At 47.0% G+C, this 18,618-nt stretch overlaps 1 protein-coding gene across 1 annotated transcript; it reads left to right on the top strand.

Annotated features, from left to right (window-relative positions):
- Positions 1–427: 427 nt before the first annotated feature.
- Positions 428–14,707, top strand: LOC101063362 (uncharacterized). The gene is made up of 5 exons (XM_029842074.1): positions 428–432; positions 1,078–1,128; positions 1,269–2,971; positions 7,684–8,577; positions 14,251–14,707. The coding sequence occupies exons 1-5, from the start codon at positions 428–430 to the stop codon at positions 14,484–14,486; spliced, it is 2,889 nt and encodes a 962-aa protein (XP_029697934.1). The 3' UTR covers positions 14,487–14,707.
- Positions 14,708–18,618: the final 3,911 nt, after the last annotated feature.

The raw sequence follows: 18,618 nt of genomic DNA, 5'->3' as shown, positions 1-18,618 counted from the left end.
GGCTATAAGTAACAGGGGCGGCAGGTGGCTCACACTCCTTGCCAGCGATTTTATCCGTGCACACTTTAGCTACATTACAGTTAGCATCTTGATTTCTTTTGTAGGGATATGCTAAGCTGTGAATACCAGGTGACCACACTTGCACACACAAGCACATTCTATTTTAAAGATGTAGACTCAATAATAGTCCAATACTCACTAAAAAACAAACCCAATAGAGGACCGAGCAAAGAAACACAATGAGAAATGAAGCCGATCCACTCTATGCATGTGAAAGGAATCACTTGTAAGATGCAATTTGGAGAGCACTGTATGTTTACATTGATTTCTGATGTAGGGCAGCCGCACGCCATCCACCGCAGCCCATTTGATATCTGTGTGTCGTTGTATACATCATTTTCAGGGCTGACTGAGGTTGTATTCCAGGATGATGTAAGCCCGTGTTAATTCAGCGTGGACAGTACAGGCTTTGTTCTGTGCCCTTTGGTGCTGCACCGGCGCTGCACAGGGCTCGCGTCTGTGACCTCCACCATTGTAGCACCAAGTGAATTTGAGGCTTTGTTTTGTTTCTACAGTCGTTGGATCAAAACAGGAAAACCGGACAGGGGATAAAAAAATGAAAAAAAAAAAAAACAGGCCTATTGGATCTCCCGTTTTTTTTTCCTCTCTGAATTTACTTTGCAATTTTTGCATCATCAAGTTGTTTATATTCTCTGAATGCTATGACATGCTGTAATTATGCAGCTAAATGTTTTATTCAAATATGCAGCAGACCTGCTGAAAAAGCTTAACACTTTCACTTTTAATCTTTGGAGCAACTCAAGTAGAAACAGGTACTCTTTGATGTTTGCGTTGCTGCTGAGTATTTTTTTTTTTTGTCAGTTACAAAATAAGATCAAGACAAAGATGTTCACATTAGCCTTCAGTGAAGATGAGATATTTGTTGAGGAAGCCTTTGTGGTTAGACTTAATCAGCGTTTTCAGTCACCAACAATAACCTGAATCCGGAGAGTCTTTAGTCAAAACCGTTGCTCTGTTTCCTGACCTATTTGTGCTGCATCATTTGGCATTTTGCAGACGTACAGATTCGCCTAAGTGGTGCCTCATATCCCCGCTGACGTTCGATTGGTCAGTTGGGTTTTTTTGCAAAAATTTGGAAATATTCAATGTTGCTTTTGTTTTTTTTCTTTAGGGTTGAGCTACGTCAAGGAAGCCTTTCATCTGAGCAGCATGAATCCACATCCTGTAGCAACCAAATAAGCCCTCAGTCAGCACTCAGCGGCAACCTTTGGACTGTTCCACTTAGACTCCCGTGACCACCATTCTGTAACAGCAGCCAATCCCTCAAAGGACAGCTTTATTACCCTGCCCGTCCACCCAATTAGGAGCCAGATGGCACTCCTGGCTAATCAAATAATGGATGCAAGAATTCTAAGCAGTATGAATGGGAGGGCAGAGCTTTCCCAGTTCTTAAGAGTCACCAATCAAAGCATCATCTCACAGGTGAATTCCACCCCAGACGATGGCCGCAAGAACAGGAAGTACCCGTGTCCGTTATGTGGCAAACGTTTCCGCTTTAATAGCATCCTTTCCCTTCACATGCGCACACACACCGGGGAGAAGCCCTTCAAGTGCCCGTACTGTGATCACAGGGCTGCCCAGAAGGGCAACCTGAAGATACACCTCCGTACTCACAAACAAGGTATCCTGGGTAAAGGCCGGGGGCGAATCAGGGAGGAGAACAGGCTCCTCCATGAGCTGGAGGAAAGGGCAATACTTAGAGACAGGCAGACACGGAATGGTCTGTCCAATCAGCCACAGCCCACTAGCATAAGTCAACTTCGGAATCCCCAAACTGTCCATTCTCAACCCTCGTTCTTAACAAACTCTCTCACCGAGGGCCAGTCACAGGCGACCACCTCTCCCCAGGCGACCTCTGCTCCTGAGGATCCCATCCAGCCGCAGACCAGCGGCTTCCGCTGCTCCTTCTGCAAAGGAAAATTTAGGAAGCAGCAGGAGCTGGAGCGCCACATCAGGATCCTGCACAAGCCCTACAAATGTACCCTGTGCGAGTTTGCTGCCTCACATGAGGAGGAACTCATCGGCCATGTCGAGATGGCACACATAACTGCTGACTCCAGCACAGGGCAGAAGACCACGACAGGAGCTGGCGACAAGAGGAAACCTGCGGGGGAATTCCCATGTGAGGTGTGCGGTCAGACCTTTAGCCAGGCCTGGTTTCTAAAGGGGCACATGAGGAAACACAAAGACTCTTTTGAGCACTGCTGTCAAATCTGCGGCCGCCGATTCAAAGAGCCCTGGTTTCTCAAGAACCACATGAAGGTCCATCTCAACAAGCTGGCTGCGAAGCATCATCTCCCTTCTGACCACGACACATCTGATAAGATGGGTCATGTGATTCAAGAGCGTCACGGCAGCCTCTTTCCTCAGTACGTCTCCAACCTTCAAAGCAGGTTCGTGGCAGCTGACAGAGCCGAACACCAAGATTACAGCCAGATACTGACCACAGCGGGTATCGACATGAAGGTCAGGGAGATGTTAGGGAGGATGATCTCCTCGGGCCCGGGCCTTCTAACAGATGCTGAAAGCAGCCTGAATAATCTCCACTCTCCGCTGAGCTCCAATGGCATGGAATATCTGCAGAAGGTCATTTCGAGCAGAGAAACGCTCAACAGCTACCCAGGCTGGCAGATCATGACGTCGGGCTTTCCTGTCGAACAGCAAATGTTCTCTGCTAAAGACCAGCAGCAGGGCACGCCGTACCCACCTGACAGGGGTCCAGATGAGGCAAGAGTGAGTCTCAGTGATCCAGACACCCAGGCCTTGAGTAGAACCGGCAGCCCAGGAAGCGCCGGTCACCCTGGGCCGACCGAGATCAATGCAGAGATGGGCGATTCCCACTCTGGCAGCACCTTTGATGCCGGTCCACCGTCTTCTCCCACAGCTTCAGGTGATTATTAAATGTTTTGCTTTTGAAGAACAGAAAGAAAAAACTTAAATCAATTTAAAGGGTGTAAACAGGACAATAAAACATCATAGTGATGCTGGAGTAGTTTCCAGTAACGTCTTTTTAGTCATAGACGGGCTCACTGGGTCAGCACCACACACATTACAGTCATGCACGAGGACTTTGTTCCTTTTACTGATAATGGCATCTTGTTGAATTGTGGGGATAATTAGTACCCTCTATTTTTTATTTGTCACATCCCCACCCCTTGCCTGCGGGGGCACAAGATGTTAATGTATGCCATCTGGTGTTTTTAATGATTTGATATATACCACCCAGTGATTTTTATGATTTGATCTACCACCTGGTATTTTTATTGATAGTCTTCTGTTCCACCTGGTGATTCGGATGATTCGGCCCGGGCAAATGCCTTTCTTGTCATGGCATCCTGCTAACACGTTTGAATGGGTCCAAATAGCTGAAAGCGGCGTTGCTAAGAGAAGGGAAATAAATCCATTCTCGTAATCATAGCTTATAACTAAAGTAGTCACAGTCGGTGGAGTACAAGTCAGATGCATTCTGGTGGGATTGGATCCAGTATCCTCTTAAATGTTTGCAGCATAGAGGAGATAAATGGATCAGGTTTAATCTTATTAGATGCTTTGTTTCCACATTGTACACACAGACAGCTATCTGCATATTTACATGTAAATGCTGACAGTTTGTGTCCAAATCCCGCTCCGGTTGCTCTTTAAAAAATAGATCCCGGCTCCATTGTTTTTACTTTCTCTCTCCTCCCCTATCGCCCCGACCATACGGTATCACTCCCAGAAACATTTATGATCGCTGGCTTGCTGAGGATTTGAGCGCATGCAGTTCTGGGATGGCACATTCAGTATCAGACTCTAATTTCAGTCAATATTAAGCATGGAAACTAATTCATTGTAAAGGTCAGGCGTCATTGCTTTAGTCAATGATGGATCCAGCCGTCTCTCTCCCTCTCCCTCGCTCTCCTCCTCTGCTCTCTGTTCTTAGTCTTGTGTAATGGTAGACTCACTCTTGGGGCTTAGCACCGCATTGTTTAGCTCTGACAATATATCCCAGAGACCTCTGCAGCTGCTCCCTGCGCTCACAATGACAGATTAATTAACACAATCACACACTGCTGGCCCCAGCTCAACACACAGGTCTGCTGCGGGACAGATAGGTAAATCCTACGCATATGGAGAACACGCACCACTTGATGAGGGTTTAATAACAGGGATAACTTTTTTCGGGGTGGGGTGGGGGGGTGGGGGTGAAACTGATCAAGTCTAGCCTCTCTTGGCGGCTGGACGCGGTGGAAGAGAGCGGGTGTTTTCTAATTCAGGAGAGCGGAGATGCTGAGGAAGAATTACCGCTGCCAGATGTTCAGCTTGAGGAACATTGATTAGTCCAGAATTACTGGCTGCATTATTCATAGTCGGCCTATGGTGGTCATGAAGTTATTGATGTTCTCAATATGGATAGCAAATATAGTACAGTCACGGCTGTCAGAGTGAGGGACGGCTCCTTTGCCTGATACGTCCAGATACGGCACCGGAATTAGACTTCTGCTTCAAGTGCTCCCCATCATATATTCGAATTCTCGCTGTTGTTCAATAGGAGACATGTGCTACAGATTACTCCTCAATATCAAATCAGGAGAGATTCGAAAATGCAGACTTGACTTTAATAATAATCCATCATTGAGAGTGAAACGATAAACTAATGAAGGGTGCGTTCTTTGGGCCTCTGACCTACATTGGACCAGTTAGAGCTTGAGTTGGAATTTAAGACATGGCTAACAAACACAAAATGCTCTGGCAGTTATTAATTAGTCCCATTCAATACACTTAACCTCAAGGTCAATGAGCAGACACCATATAATGACGTCCCCGCATGTATTTTCCTCCTGATTTTCTGAGTTTTTTGCAGCAAAGACAGCCTGCAATAATAATCAGGCACAAGAAAACGCTGTTAATGTCAGGCAGAGGTTGTGCAGCTGAAGCAGGTGGCCGTACGGGGTATCGGTGTTCGCACAACCGTTCCACAGACAAACATCTTTTAACCAAACAAGATCGGACCCACTCTGGCACTTCCTCAGAAAACAGAGTCTGACGGGTTCGTCTGCACTGATTACCTGTTGGCTTTTCCATCTCCCTCTCACTTCTGTCTTTTAATCCTCTTTTTAATTATTATTACAGATATGAGGCTCAAATTAAGCTCAAAATGCTTGTTTTCCTAGCATGCAGATAAAAAGATTTACCCAGGGAGTTCTGAACACCTGCCTTGAAATATTGTTCCGCCGTCTCCTGAATGCCATTTGGCTTAATTGACTTGGAAACATCCCAAATGCGTCATTGACTATGTGGTCTAATTAATATTAATAATATATGCTATTATAAACATCAAAGAACATCTGGTGCCCCTGTTTTTCTCTCCAGTCTTGTGTGCCTCTCCCTCTCTCTGTTTCATCTTAAACCACCGCAGCCAGTATGTATCTCCGCTTTGCATTTCAGGTGCATGATTGCATGCGCACAAAGAGCCAAAAACCTGCTTGTATAGAGTTTTGATAGCGACTATATAAATGCCAAATGCCTATGTAAGCAAAATATGTGAACCCATGATTGCGCCGACGGGTGATGCGTGGCTGTAAATCTTAAAAGTCTATTTCCATATGAAATAAAAGTCTGGCCGCAGCCTCAGCCGCCGTGCTCCTTTGTGTGAAACGGCATTTATTCTTTTTATATTTACCTTTTCGTCTCCCTCACACACACCCGGCGAGGGCGGATGACTCGTGCAGACGCCACTTCATTAGATGCTCCATGTTAGGTGAGGGAGGCCAGGGTTTGTAATGATGCGGTAATTGGAGTTTTGGTTGATAAATCTAAGCTCTAAAATTACTCCCCACACATAATGTGAGCCTCGGCAGTGTAAGTAAATCTTAAACTGATTAAGTTAGCATGAACCAGGCAATCACAAAGATGGCATCCGTCCAAAGGAAGGGGGGAGAGAGAAAAAAAAGAGAAAAGAAGCCAGTCTTCACTCTTTGTGTTGCTTTACCGCTCTCGGTGATGGCTGGCAAATGGGTTTAGGAAGGTCCTCGCTCACAAAGATGAGGCCAGATATACGTTTTTGTGCATTTGGGGCTGGACGATAATGTCATCGTAATTTAAGCCACAGAGTAATTGAGATATATGGCGTGTCTGACAGAGTCCCATTAAGCTGTTTGGATGTGTGTGGTTTCTTTTTTTTTTTTTTTTGGTCTGTTACTGGACACAAGGGTGTGGCGCTGTTGTCTCCTTCCCGCTCTTGCACGCCCACGCACGTCAACACACACAATCGATGTGTACGTTCAATGGCAGCACACAACCAGGGCTGCGCGTCTTCATATCGAGGGCACGAATTTGCTATTTCAGCAGGGATTTTTCTATTTCATTAGATTCAGCTCTATTTGGTTATTATGTAGATGTCATTTTATGGTGTTGTATGTCTCACGCGGCATAAAAACAGCCATCCTTTTAGTGGCGTTCGGCTCACGCGGGCGCGGGGAGGTTCTATTAAAGTCAGGGGCAAAGTAAAGCAACAACTGCAGATCATTAGATTTTTGTTTACCTCTGAGAATATCCCCCAGGTCAGAACTTGAGGCGTATGAAATTGATATTTCTCTGGCAAGAATGAATCACTGTTGTAACTAAGATATTAGTCCATTAAAGAAGAACAATAAGGCATCAATATGCATAGAATTAAATTAATGGTGGTGGGTTTATCTCGCCATCCCAGACGCATCCCTAAAAGACACAGTATAATGTATGACCTGACCTTCAAATGCCAGGAGAGTGTTGGGCAATAAACTGCCAATATTTGTGGCTTAATGGCGTCAGATGACTTTTACTGTAATTGGAATGGCAGCGAAACAGCTGGGCTGTTTAAAGACAGCACAACGCCGGGGTCTCAGACAACCGCTAACTCAAAAAACGGTGACAGAAAGTGTGTTTAACCCCAGAGGGAGCCTCTGCAGCAGCTATAAGGATTAAAGCGTAGGTAAACAGAGGGCGGAAGGCGTTGAAATTGCCTTTAATTAAAAGTTACGGTGAGTGGGATCAAACCTCCTTTCTAGACGGGTATTTTTCACGCTGCTAAAAGGAGAAAAATTGCCCTTTGTCATTCCGCACAATAATACACTTTGTACTTTCTGAATTATGGTCCGAACACACCATTTTTCATGTATGAGGCAAAAATAAACTCAGCACGGGGGCATGCTGCGGTTAATCAGTGCTCCTCACGTGTTGGACTTCGTTATTTCTGACTCGGAAACCCACTTACCAGTTTTGATGGAATGAGCTTCTCTTCTCCGACATCTGCCTCGTTCTAGTTGCTTTAAATTTCTCTGTTTATTATTTCTGGAAGAATCTCGTTTGGTGTTAACATCTCTGGGTGTGTTTATTGCGCACGGTGGTGGCGTCCATACTGTAAAATGATGGATCACTGGAGCTGAAAGCTGATTACAAGCTTGATTTACTGCAGGGCAGCACTTAAATCATTCAACTCAGCCTGATGCAGGATTGCAACATTTTTCATGTTTAGACAACAGTTGTTGGTGCATACATTTCTGAGAAAGCTCAGCTTCAGCGCATCTTAAAGACACTGTTTTCTAATTTGAAGTGCGTCTTTGCTTCTCTTCTTCTTGTCAGTATCAGGTGAAAAAGCCTACAGGTGTCCACCCTCCAGCGCTGCACAGAGGGCCCCCCTTGGTTTCTATCAGGATGACTTCCCCTTCCCCCGCTGGCAAACCAGCAGAGATCTTTCCTCTCCAATGCAGCCCACCAACAGCAGCTCCAGCCCCAAACCCAAGCTCATGCCCGCATCCAGGGAAGGCTGGAGTGCGGCTCCGGGTCACTACCTTGGCCTGGAAAGCCTGGGTGAAAATGCCCTGCTCCTCGCCAAACCGTCCGAGCTCGCCGACAAAGGCGCGGATGTGAATGGCTCTTCGTCCGCTCCCACCAGGAAGTCCCAGTTCGAGCCTCTGGATTTGTCCATCCGGCCAGAGTCTGTCATGACCCCCGCTGCGCTGGTGCAGATGGCTGGTATTTTTAGTAATGGACTCTCCTCCTCCATTACCCAACAGCTACAAAGTTACTCCAAAGCCGCAGGTGAGCTCGGCGTGAAACCCACCTATCAGTCTGACCTTTTGGCGCAGGGAACAAGAGAAAACAAGAATCCGCAGCACGCAGACGGCAGCGATGGCGTGTTTGAGAAAACCGAGCAGGCGCCGGAAGAGGAAAATGATGATGCTGCCAAGTGGAAGATGCTGAAAAACGATATCGAGCCAGAGGAGGTGGTGCAGAGCGGTACCGATTTCCAGTGCCCTGCCGAGAAAAACAGGCAGGCTTTTTGGGGCAGGGGCCTGAGCGAATCTCCCATCTCCTCCCTGGAGAACCTGACACCAGGACAGCCGGATCATCATCAGCACCAGGCCAGCCTACTGTCCTTCCTCAGGTCTCAGGGGAGCGTGAGCAGCACATCTGCCAGTGCACACAGAGTCGGTGTGAACGGCGGGGGTGGCATGGAGAAGGATGTTACATCAGGTGAGCATCAGTATAGGATTCACCCCACATGTGGAAGTCACCGCTTCCAGCTACCTGTTCTGAAAGTGTCTCCTGCCATCTAGTGGACATTGCATGGTCCTACTTTTTTCCATTTGACACCCTTTCATGTTAATGTGACAGATCGGTGCAGATGGTATTATCATAACCAGCTACTATTTATAAGCATGTGAAAATAACTGCTGCAAAATGTGTGCAAATGCTTCACACTTGTGACAATGCTGCTGTAATCCACCCAAAATATATATAAATATATATTACTCAATACGTCTGCTAAGTCACCTGACTGCAAAGGCGTGAAAGTGAGTGTGAGTGTGTGAAGAGAAAAAAGAAAAACAACTTTTTTTTCCTATGAAGAACAGTTCTATTTCCCCCCTTCAGGATCCTGTCTTTGATCCCCAATAATGGTTAAAGAAGACACAGGTGTGACAGGTGTGTAGCACTGATTAGGCCCACGGTTTAAGAGGTGATATAATCTCCTCCTGTGATAGCTTACAAATCTTCCAAACCAATGGAGCCTGCTGATGGAGAGGCTTAAGCTCTTGTGCTGGTGCGATATGCTTGCTGAGTGCAGATTTAATAATGCTGTCTCTCAGGAGAGGGAATCCAACAGCTGGGGTCTTTGATATGCATGTATTATGAGTGCAACACGATACACCTTCCCTCTGATACCCCCCCCCCTTTATTCAGAAACTCAATATGTTCATGTGAAAGACAGGAAAGTGCCTGTCAACTCCATTAGGGATTAACATCTGTTCCCCTTTCTTTATGATTCCAACAGCAGAAGATGTAGATTTGTGTTTTTGTGCAGATGGTTCCAATAATATGCCAAAGCACAGTCCTCCGTTTCCACTCCCGTCGTCGTTGTCATGCTGTCCGCGTGTATTATCTTACTTTTATTTGGTACAATAAGGAGATTTACAATAGTTGGCAGATGTATCTGTGTGAACCTTTTTATGGATTTTTCAAAAAACTGTTTTATTACCCTGAATGGAGCACAACGTGCACTTTTTGATTTCTGGCAGATTTCCGGCAACATTCTGCTAATATTTGCTGCAAGCTGATCCTCCCTGTTTTCATCCCTTTCAGGAAGTAGATGTCAAAGACACAATAAACACCTGTCAGTCAAACCGGTCACCGAGACGGTTAGCTGACATTGAGAGACTGCCGAGTGTCCTCCAAATGTGAGCCGAGCAGGTGGCCCGGTAGCGTGTCCTGTCTGCAGTGCAGACCAGGTGGCCTTGTCATGGGGGCCGTCTCCCTCTGCTCCATCCTCTCCGTGCTGTGTGGCACGTCGAGTGGCACGGTGACATATTGCCGGGCAGTTTGGACATGGAGTGATGTGTTTGTGATGACAGTTCAGGTCAGCTCCAGTGTGCCAGCAGTGGTAATTGGCCAGATGGTGACCTCTGGTTGAACCTGTCTGCATGCTCATTAGTCTCCCCTGGACCCCCCCATCCCCGTGATTTAGTCAAGCTCAATATGTGCAATGTGCATACTGGTCCACTAGATGGAAACCTTTGCCATTCAATGAGGCGTTCTGACACGTTGGGATTTTTCCCATGGAACTGATGGATTCCATGATATATTTCTGATATTTTAAAATTGATTTTTTTTTTTTTACAACCATGCTAGACAGTTGTGAAAGTTTGAATCGTGATAACTAAAAGGGTTAGATCTAATCTGGAATTTTTAAGGCCTTTGGGACCAGATTGCTGATGCACATTTATGCATCTTTAAACATTAAGTGACGCTTCTTTGTGAAAGATTCAACCATTTGTCATAATTAAGCAATAGCATTGGAGTTGCTCTTCTACCAACATATACTGAAAGGCCAGGGATCATCTGGTCTAAAGAAAAGCAGTGCAATTTCAAGTGTTGAATTTACCCCCAGGTTTTAACATAACTGAAGCAGCTATCTCCTCTGTGATATCACAGACATGAGAACATGTGAATATGAGAAGATCAATAGAGAAAGAATTAAGAATGAAAGAAGAGGGCGGAGCGAAAGAAAGGGCTCTGATTTGAAAGGTTGAAAGGGTTGAGTCATTATCTCATTGTCTGACCTCTGCATACCCTCTGTGGAGTGGGTGACATGGAGGGGGGGGGGGGGGGGGCAGTGAGAAAGATCACCATAGATGGAGATAGATGGAGCGACAGCGAGGTGAAAGAGGAGCGGTAGCGCGGCTGTCTCCGTGAGCAGATGTCGTTCGAGGGCAGCAAGAGGGCAGCGTGGCCTGCCTTTGTGCCACGGCTCTTCCCATAGAGATAATGAAGGGTGGAGCGCTGGGAAGGATGTGCAGTCATCACTCACTGTCTGTGCACCATCAGAGCTCAGGCCTGTGTCATCCGTCACCATTCAGTTCCTCTGGCCCCCGTCGTCCCCGCCACTGTCATCATGGTCATTATCTCAGTCTGTGACAAACACACACACACACACACACACACACAAACATGCATGTGCGCGATGCAGGTGCAAACCTGTCATGTTGTGCAGTAAGTGTGTTGGCTGTGTGTTCCTGCTGCTTACACGACTCCATCACAATTTCGCCTCCTTCCAATATTCCAAGAGCCACACTGAACTTTAAAGTCTCAGCATGTTTTCATACATAAACTAACCTCTAAATGAAATGTTGGAAGCAATAAAAGTGAAACAACAAACTGTTTTAAAAAATTTTAAATTCCTCTTCTCGTCAATCAATGTCTGCTTTAAAGGCCGGATAGAATCCCAGGTAACTCCAGTTCTCCGACAGAGCAGGTAAGCTCCAGCTGAGCCGAATGGCAACGGCGTGAAACTAAAGTGAGGCAAAGAAAAAGATGTTCAGATCATTTTTAATATTGTTTTCCCCCAAACAAAAATGCGCATTTCATTGATTAAACCACTGCCCGGTGGGGGACTTTAAAAGACAGGATGTAGCTAAGCATTTTAAACATCTGTCACTGTTTATGGACGTCATCAACTTCCTGTTGCAACATTTGATGTGACATGTGCTGCTACAGATGTGCGCACAAAAAACTCCCCGCTGCACGCTGGCGTTGAGGTCAGTGAAAGGCTCAGAGCTGTCTGACCTGCTCGACCACAACTGTCCTGTGGAACAGTCCAATGTCACTCTGATACAAAGTCAGCAGTGGTCTTTGTTTGTTGTTTGGTCACTCTTTCCATCAGCACCATGCCATCCCACCCCTCTCATTTCCTACACGGCCTCCGACTGAAGCTGTGGCGGGAGAGGCCTGCATGTGGAGGAGCATGTGGCGACGAGATGGATGGCTCGGAGCGCACCGCTGTCTCCTCTAATTGTAAAATATTAGTTATATTACACTCTGGCTTGTGATTAATGGGACTTATTTGGAGGTTGCCCCGGTTCGGACCTCCCCTTAACATGGGCGGGAGGGAAGAGGGAATCACGGATCACTGAGAGGAGGGACTCAGGCAGGGAAGATGACGTCCAGATGTAGTGGAACCAGTCAGGAAATGCAACAGTTTATAAAAATCTTCATAATTATTATCTCTAACAACGGTAATTTATTTCCTCTATTTCAACTCTAAATCCAGACTTTTTTTGCTTCCTTTATGTGAGACTGAACCTGGCATTATTTTAACAGCAGCAAAAGTGCTGACCAAATCTTCACAAAGTGAAGAGGAGAAACAGGTGCAAGTACAAAACGGTTCATGTCTTGATCTCGGCAAAGCTGAATCACTCGCACACGCACGCGCACAAACACGCACACTCTTTGAAGATGTGGGGATCAACCAAAATGGCCCCACTTTGCAAACTCACAAACGCACACGCGCTGTTTCTCTCCGACTTGTGTGTGAATGTCGGATGTGTGTCCTTTACGGCCATCAGGTTATTATACGCCGACAGATGGAGCGTTACCTTTTATTGCTTGCACCTCCTGGGACTTCTCCCACTGCCCCCCCCTGAAAAAAACACAGTTTTTAGTTGTTGTTGTGGATGTGAGTCTTCGGTTGCCTGCAGCTGTCTCAGCTGTGATGAGGAGCAAACACAGAGGAAGAGGCGGGGGCGGGGGTGAAAGGACTCTCAGAGCTCTCCGATTTTGGGAAGTGATGGCGAATGACATCAGCACGTAATGGTTTACTGTAACCATGAATCACACAGAAACACGCTCAAGCATTTGATGGGGGGGCGGATGTGAAGGAACACCCCAAAAATAGAGCTGTGATGATGATGATGATGGTGATGAAGATGGCACAAGTGTCATGGTAGAAAGGTGAGTTTTATCAGCATCATGTTGTCGTCTCAGCTTTTGTTGGTTTTTCCTTTGTGCTCCGTCAGGTATGCTCAAAGGTTGCAGTGCGGTAACATAGTGGCCGTTAAACGGTGGGAGGGGGGGTAGACAGGAAGTTTCAGGCGTGTCTCGCCTCCCAGCTGTAGACGTCTGTCATTCCTCCACTCTCACACCCGTGCACATTAAAGTGCACGCTCCTGCAGCTGTGTTTATGACAGGAAACCTGCTGGAGTAAATTAGAACTCTTCGTGAAAACTGGTCAACTTGTAAAGCGTCGGGGGCCGATTCTAACGAGGCCAAATCGGTGTTAGAATGGTGCTTTATTTTGATACGAACCACAGTGAATGTGACACACACACACAAACACACAAACACACACACACACACACACACACACACACACACACACACACACACACACACACACAGAAAGCTTCTACGTCACATTACAGTTTCCAGGAAAACTCCACCAGTATAACCATTAACAATACATCTCTGCATTTCCCTGCCATTCTGATTGTTTGCATATGGTCAGGGGTGTGGGGGGGGGGGGGGGGGGGGGGGGGGGGGGGGGGGGGGGGGCTCTCACGGCCCACAACGACTCACACGGCTGCATTTCAAAACCGAACTTGATGCAGAATCATCCTACTTACCAGAAATGTCAGTGACTCTCTCAAATGTCAGCGAGCCGCCTTGAGGGTGATCACAGAATCTAAAGTCTGAATGGAAACAGGACCTGGAACAACTGGAACGACTGTTTGAAGCTGGACGAGGGCATAAAAAGTGTTTTCATTTGATTCATAATCACATTACCGACCCGGAGAGTGGACAAAGTTTTGCTTCCTCACAGATTTAGATTCGTGTTTAGATTCGGACATGTTGAATGGAGGCTGAAGAGGTGTGATTGTTGCATGAAATCTGTGCGGCGTCCTGTGTTACGTCATGAACTCGTCACATTAACCGGCTCTTCTTGTCCATTTTCGCATTTGTTTGCATTCATTGTCCACGGGGATGAAACAATACAACGCTCAAATGAAATTCCAGTATACCAACCCACTTTTACTGTATATAGTATCTTCAGGAAAGAGATGTTTTGTACTGCTTAAAATTTCAACAAAACAATGCTATTTCTAACATTTTAGGATGGATTTATACCTTCTCATCATTCCATTCTGAACCTAAATTACCAGGGAGCAGCTGAATCCATTAGTTCAGAAAGCTTTTTGTGAGTAGATTCACAACATTTACACCTGGAATGTGTCCAGAAATGTTTCTGAACCTCCCACACTGCCTTTCATGCTAATATACATAAATTCTGCTCATTTATTACAAATATTAATATTAAATATACACGTTCAAAAATACAAACATGAAGTCTGGTTTCTCTGTCCCTCTTTCCTGCAGCTCGGAAGCCGTTCCAGTGCAGGTACTGCCCCTACAGCGCGTCCCAAAAGGGCAACCTTAAGACCCATGTCCTGTGTGTCCACCGCAAGCCCTTCGACAACAGCCTGTACCCGGACCGCCGCCTCCGCCGCTCGCACGCACCCCAGACGCCCTCCAGAGTGCCTCAGAGTATCGCGGGAGATAATCGCACGTCGGGCAGGGAGCAGATTGGCATGACATCACTCTGTGGGACTTGACGTTGTCATGGCAACAGCAAATACAGACGGTCATCATTGTCTCAGCCTCACCTTGAAGGGGGTTAAGCGTGATTAAGATTGTAAAAAGAAAAGAAAAAAAGGATAAAAACATTAACAGCCAACTTTGATGTACATTCCAGTGTTTACTTGAAGAGCCACAGTATGTATTTATCTGTAGCAGAAGCCGCCTATATTAAAGTCCGTCGTGATGTGAAAGTGTAGCCGGCGTATTTAGCGTCTTTCTTTCTTTTCTTTTTTTTCTCCCCCCCTCCCCAAAGTGTCCAAACGATTTACTTGTGTTTACACACATCCATCAGAGCAGCACTTGTCTGATAAGGAGAATGCACCATGCCGGCCCAAAGCATGTGTTCTTTCATCCAGTAAATACTCGGTGTTACATTTTTGTAAAAATCGCTCCATTTCCCTTCCGGTCCAGAAGTCTTGTCTATCTGTCAGGATGTGGTGCCAGATGTTTGGGCTTTAATCGCAGCAGATGTAATGAAGTAGAATGTTGCACATCGCAGCTTCCATTTGTTCTGGATTCCACTCCAGGGAGAAAACCTCTCTCACATATAATTATTGCCCATTAACTCCCATGCTTCATGGCCTCGTGCAGGAACAATGTTCAATTAAGGGGAACCGAGGAGATGGCAAAAAACTACACAGATTCATTGTTAGTCCGCCCAAATCTGCCTTTTCCCTCTTTTTAAAAAATAAATAGAGTAGTTTTGCCTGTGTTTGCAACAGATTTGCCCACCAGTGCCAATCATCATCTGTTTTATGGTGTTGCTGCCATTTATGGTAATTCTGGCATGATCTGAGGCGCCTCATCCCCCCCTGAGCCAAAAGTCTGTGTGTGTACCCAGAGATCACCTTGAACAGCTGTGCCTGTTCAGCTAGGGCCTTGTAGCCGCGGCGATTTGACTTTGACTGACAGTCGTCCTGACAACTCTATTCATGCGCCACCTGCTAGCTGTCAATCAGCGCGGCCATCCCGGGGCTATTGACGGAGCTGTCGGCCTGTGTGAGACGTGTCTGTCAAAGCCCACCCACTGTGTCACCGCGTCTCCCTGCTCGGCCGGTCTGCCGTTCGTTTACCATCAGTCTTTCAGCGCTCCGTTTCTTCCCTCTCTCCGCGACTCCATTGCCTGCCTGTTTTTCCTCCAGAGACATGGCGGCCCCTTAATCCCTGATACAATCACAGATTCTTGGGGTCCACATTCGTCATTCTCGGGCCCCGAGGTTCCTGTAATGGAGTGTTTCACACGAGCTCCTGTAGGTGACTCCGGCCTGATATACATGTGGTTTTTATTGCTTCTTCTCAAATTTGTGTGTGCCCCATCAGCACTTACTGTCAGAGCCACAATCCATCCTCCTCTCTTTTCCCCTTAAGTTCCTTGTCTTCCTCCTCCTCTTCCTCCTCCTCATGTGCTCACTCACCCTTCATCTCTCTACCTGACAGGTGACAAGGTCTGGGCCTCCAGCTGACTGGCTAATCGGAGGCCTGTCAACCCTGTCAATATTCCTCCAGAGCCACGCCGGGCCAGATCAGGATGGAGTGGACCATCTTGTGGGTTGACCAAGGGCACGAGGCTTTATGGGAAAGCGCACCAAAAAAACTTACATCCTGTCGCTCATCCCCTTTCCGACAGCCCTTGGGATATGGATCATCCCTGAGGCCTCAGCCTGTCAAACCTCCAATTAAGCACATTTTCCTTTAAAGCGTGGCCCTTTAATTAATGCCTGGGAATTTTGGTAATTACTACTAATGGTGATGAATGTTTTAGTTAACGTTTGGCTGTCACAGTCGACGCTGCTCCGGCTCTTTTGCCTGCTTTGCAATATCGAACTCCTCTATTTTTTGGTGTTTTCTTTACACGCCGACGGACACTCATCCAAACAATTTTAAATGACCGCATGTTCGCACCCACGTCACGATGCCTCCAGATGGAGAAAACACATATTCACGTGTTCTTTTCCCGCCGTCAGCGCTGACTCACCTTGACCTTTAGCTGAGAATGACTGGCTGTTTACCTGCAGTAAATCAATCTTTATTCTTCGACACCTATAAATAACAACCCCTCTTCCTGCACAAAAGGCAGACCTGCTCTTGGTGCGGACTTAACTCACAACTGGGATCGAAAAATCGGGCGATTGAAAAAAAGAAACAAAGAAAAAGCCTCATTCCTATAGATGGTTGCGTGTGCGCGCATCATATCCGAGGTCCCGTCGAGAAAGGAGGGCCATGTCGAGCCAATCAGCTTGAATAAGTAAAGGAAACAGTTTGACAGGCCAGGTAATGAGAAGTAATGAATCACTAATCACGGTCTCATACAACCCTCGGAGCACAGATGAAAAATTAAAGGTAATTAGCTGCCGCGGTTGCGAAAACAATATTTAAGACTGTTGGCATCACGTGGCACAGATTTTAGATTTTAGCCGGCAAGAGCAACAATGCATGGCGCCCCAACACCAGGGTGCCCTTACAAAGGAAACCGAAGAGAAATAAGGGTTTTAGTTACATTTTCCTCCTGGAGTTTTCGCTCCCGTGGAGGAGGAGCATGCTAGCGACATGCTTGTGGGAGTTTGCTCGAGTGCGAGCTCGTGTTCGCACGCGTGCGCATACGCGAGGTAAATCAGGAAACATGTGGTCAGCGCTGTGAACCTTCTGCACGTCTCCCCGATTCCTGCGCTTGACAGCGGAGTGAGGGATGCGCTGACAGAGCCTGTGTTTGACAAGCCTGCAGGAGACTCCAAGTACAGGATCCAGACATGGCCTGTCAGTCAAAGCCGGCGCATCTCCCGGCCCAGGCGCGCCAGTTTAGTCACAGTTACAAAGGAACTAATACGCGTTAACTGGAGCAAGGCACACATATGGGTCCGCTAAAGCCCTGTGTCCCGAGGCTGGGATTGAACGGATGCCAGAGAACATAAGCCTGAGATATAAAAGGAATTACAAGGGGACAAATAAAACATGGGGATAATGTCAATGTGAGAAATGGAGGTGTCACGGCGGAGTCCTGCATGTGGGCCGGATCTCTCCCGTCTCAGCGTCCTGGACCTGCGGGGTGCAGACCTGCACTCCTGCACCCGTGTTCCCAGCCCTCCGCAGCCCCACCGACAGGACCAGCATAGGTCGGGCCGGGAAAAGTGAGAGGACGGCATCTCGGGGGGGGGGGGGGGGGGGTCCTGGAAACAGCAATCAGGCCCATCAGAATGCTGTAGCTGCAAAGATCATACGCCAGTAACCGTGTTTGACTTTTAGATCTCCGTGTAGAAGAGCGACCCCCCCTCTTCATTCTGTCCAAAACACGTGTTCAGTTAAATACCAATCACAGGGAACGAGTAGATTTAAGCCCACAGCTACTCTCCTGCTCAGCCGCCCGTGTCGTGTTATTGCCTAAAGTTCATTTGCGTCTCCAGCCTTCTCTCTCTCTCTCTCTCTGTTGCTATCTCTCATTCACCCCTTTTCTCCTCCTGCCGCAAGACCTGTCTGGCATAACAAACAATTGCACCAAAAACTCTATTAAAATCACTTCATGGGGATGTGATAGTGCCTCAAGTTAAAGGCTGTAATTGAAAAACATTTGACAAACCGCACGCTGTAAAGTGACAATAGACAAGCTGTGATTCTCACTTGAGTTATTCAGTGGAAATGATTATCATCATTTTATTCCGTGCCCTACACAACTTGCTTGAGCGGCGCGTCTCCCACACAGCCATTCCCTGATTTGTTCACGCTAACGATCATCAGATGGATTGACGCCCGGATAATGACTTCCTCCAGTGCCAGTATGTAGTGACACTGGAACCTGGAAACACAACTTTTGTGATTTCAAGAGAAAAAAGGAAAAACGGGCCCTCAAATGGGGTTTTTTTGGCCCTCTTGAGCTCCCGTGATTTCTGCTATCGTCGTTACAAATCTTGAAACGCTGATTTGCGTGGCCAATTAATAAAGCGACACGAGTGTTGCACGGAAAGAGACGGAAACGTGAGGGTGACGCTCCGCACCTCCGCGCGACGCTAGCCTGACCAGGCCTTACGCGGCGCGCATCCTCATCTCCTCCACCCGGGCGTGTGCGAATTCTCTCGAGTTCTCCCCCAGGTTTTTTAGACCCGGCTGCCGACACCT

The sequence above is a fragment of the Takifugu rubripes genome, chromosome 9 (assembly GCF_901000725.2).
Source record: "Takifugu rubripes chromosome 9, fTakRub1.2, whole genome shotgun sequence".
Classification (NCBI taxonomy): Eukaryota; Metazoa; Chordata; class Actinopteri; order Tetraodontiformes; family Tetraodontidae; genus Takifugu; species Takifugu rubripes.
This window is presented reverse-complemented; position numbering and strand designations above follow the sequence as displayed.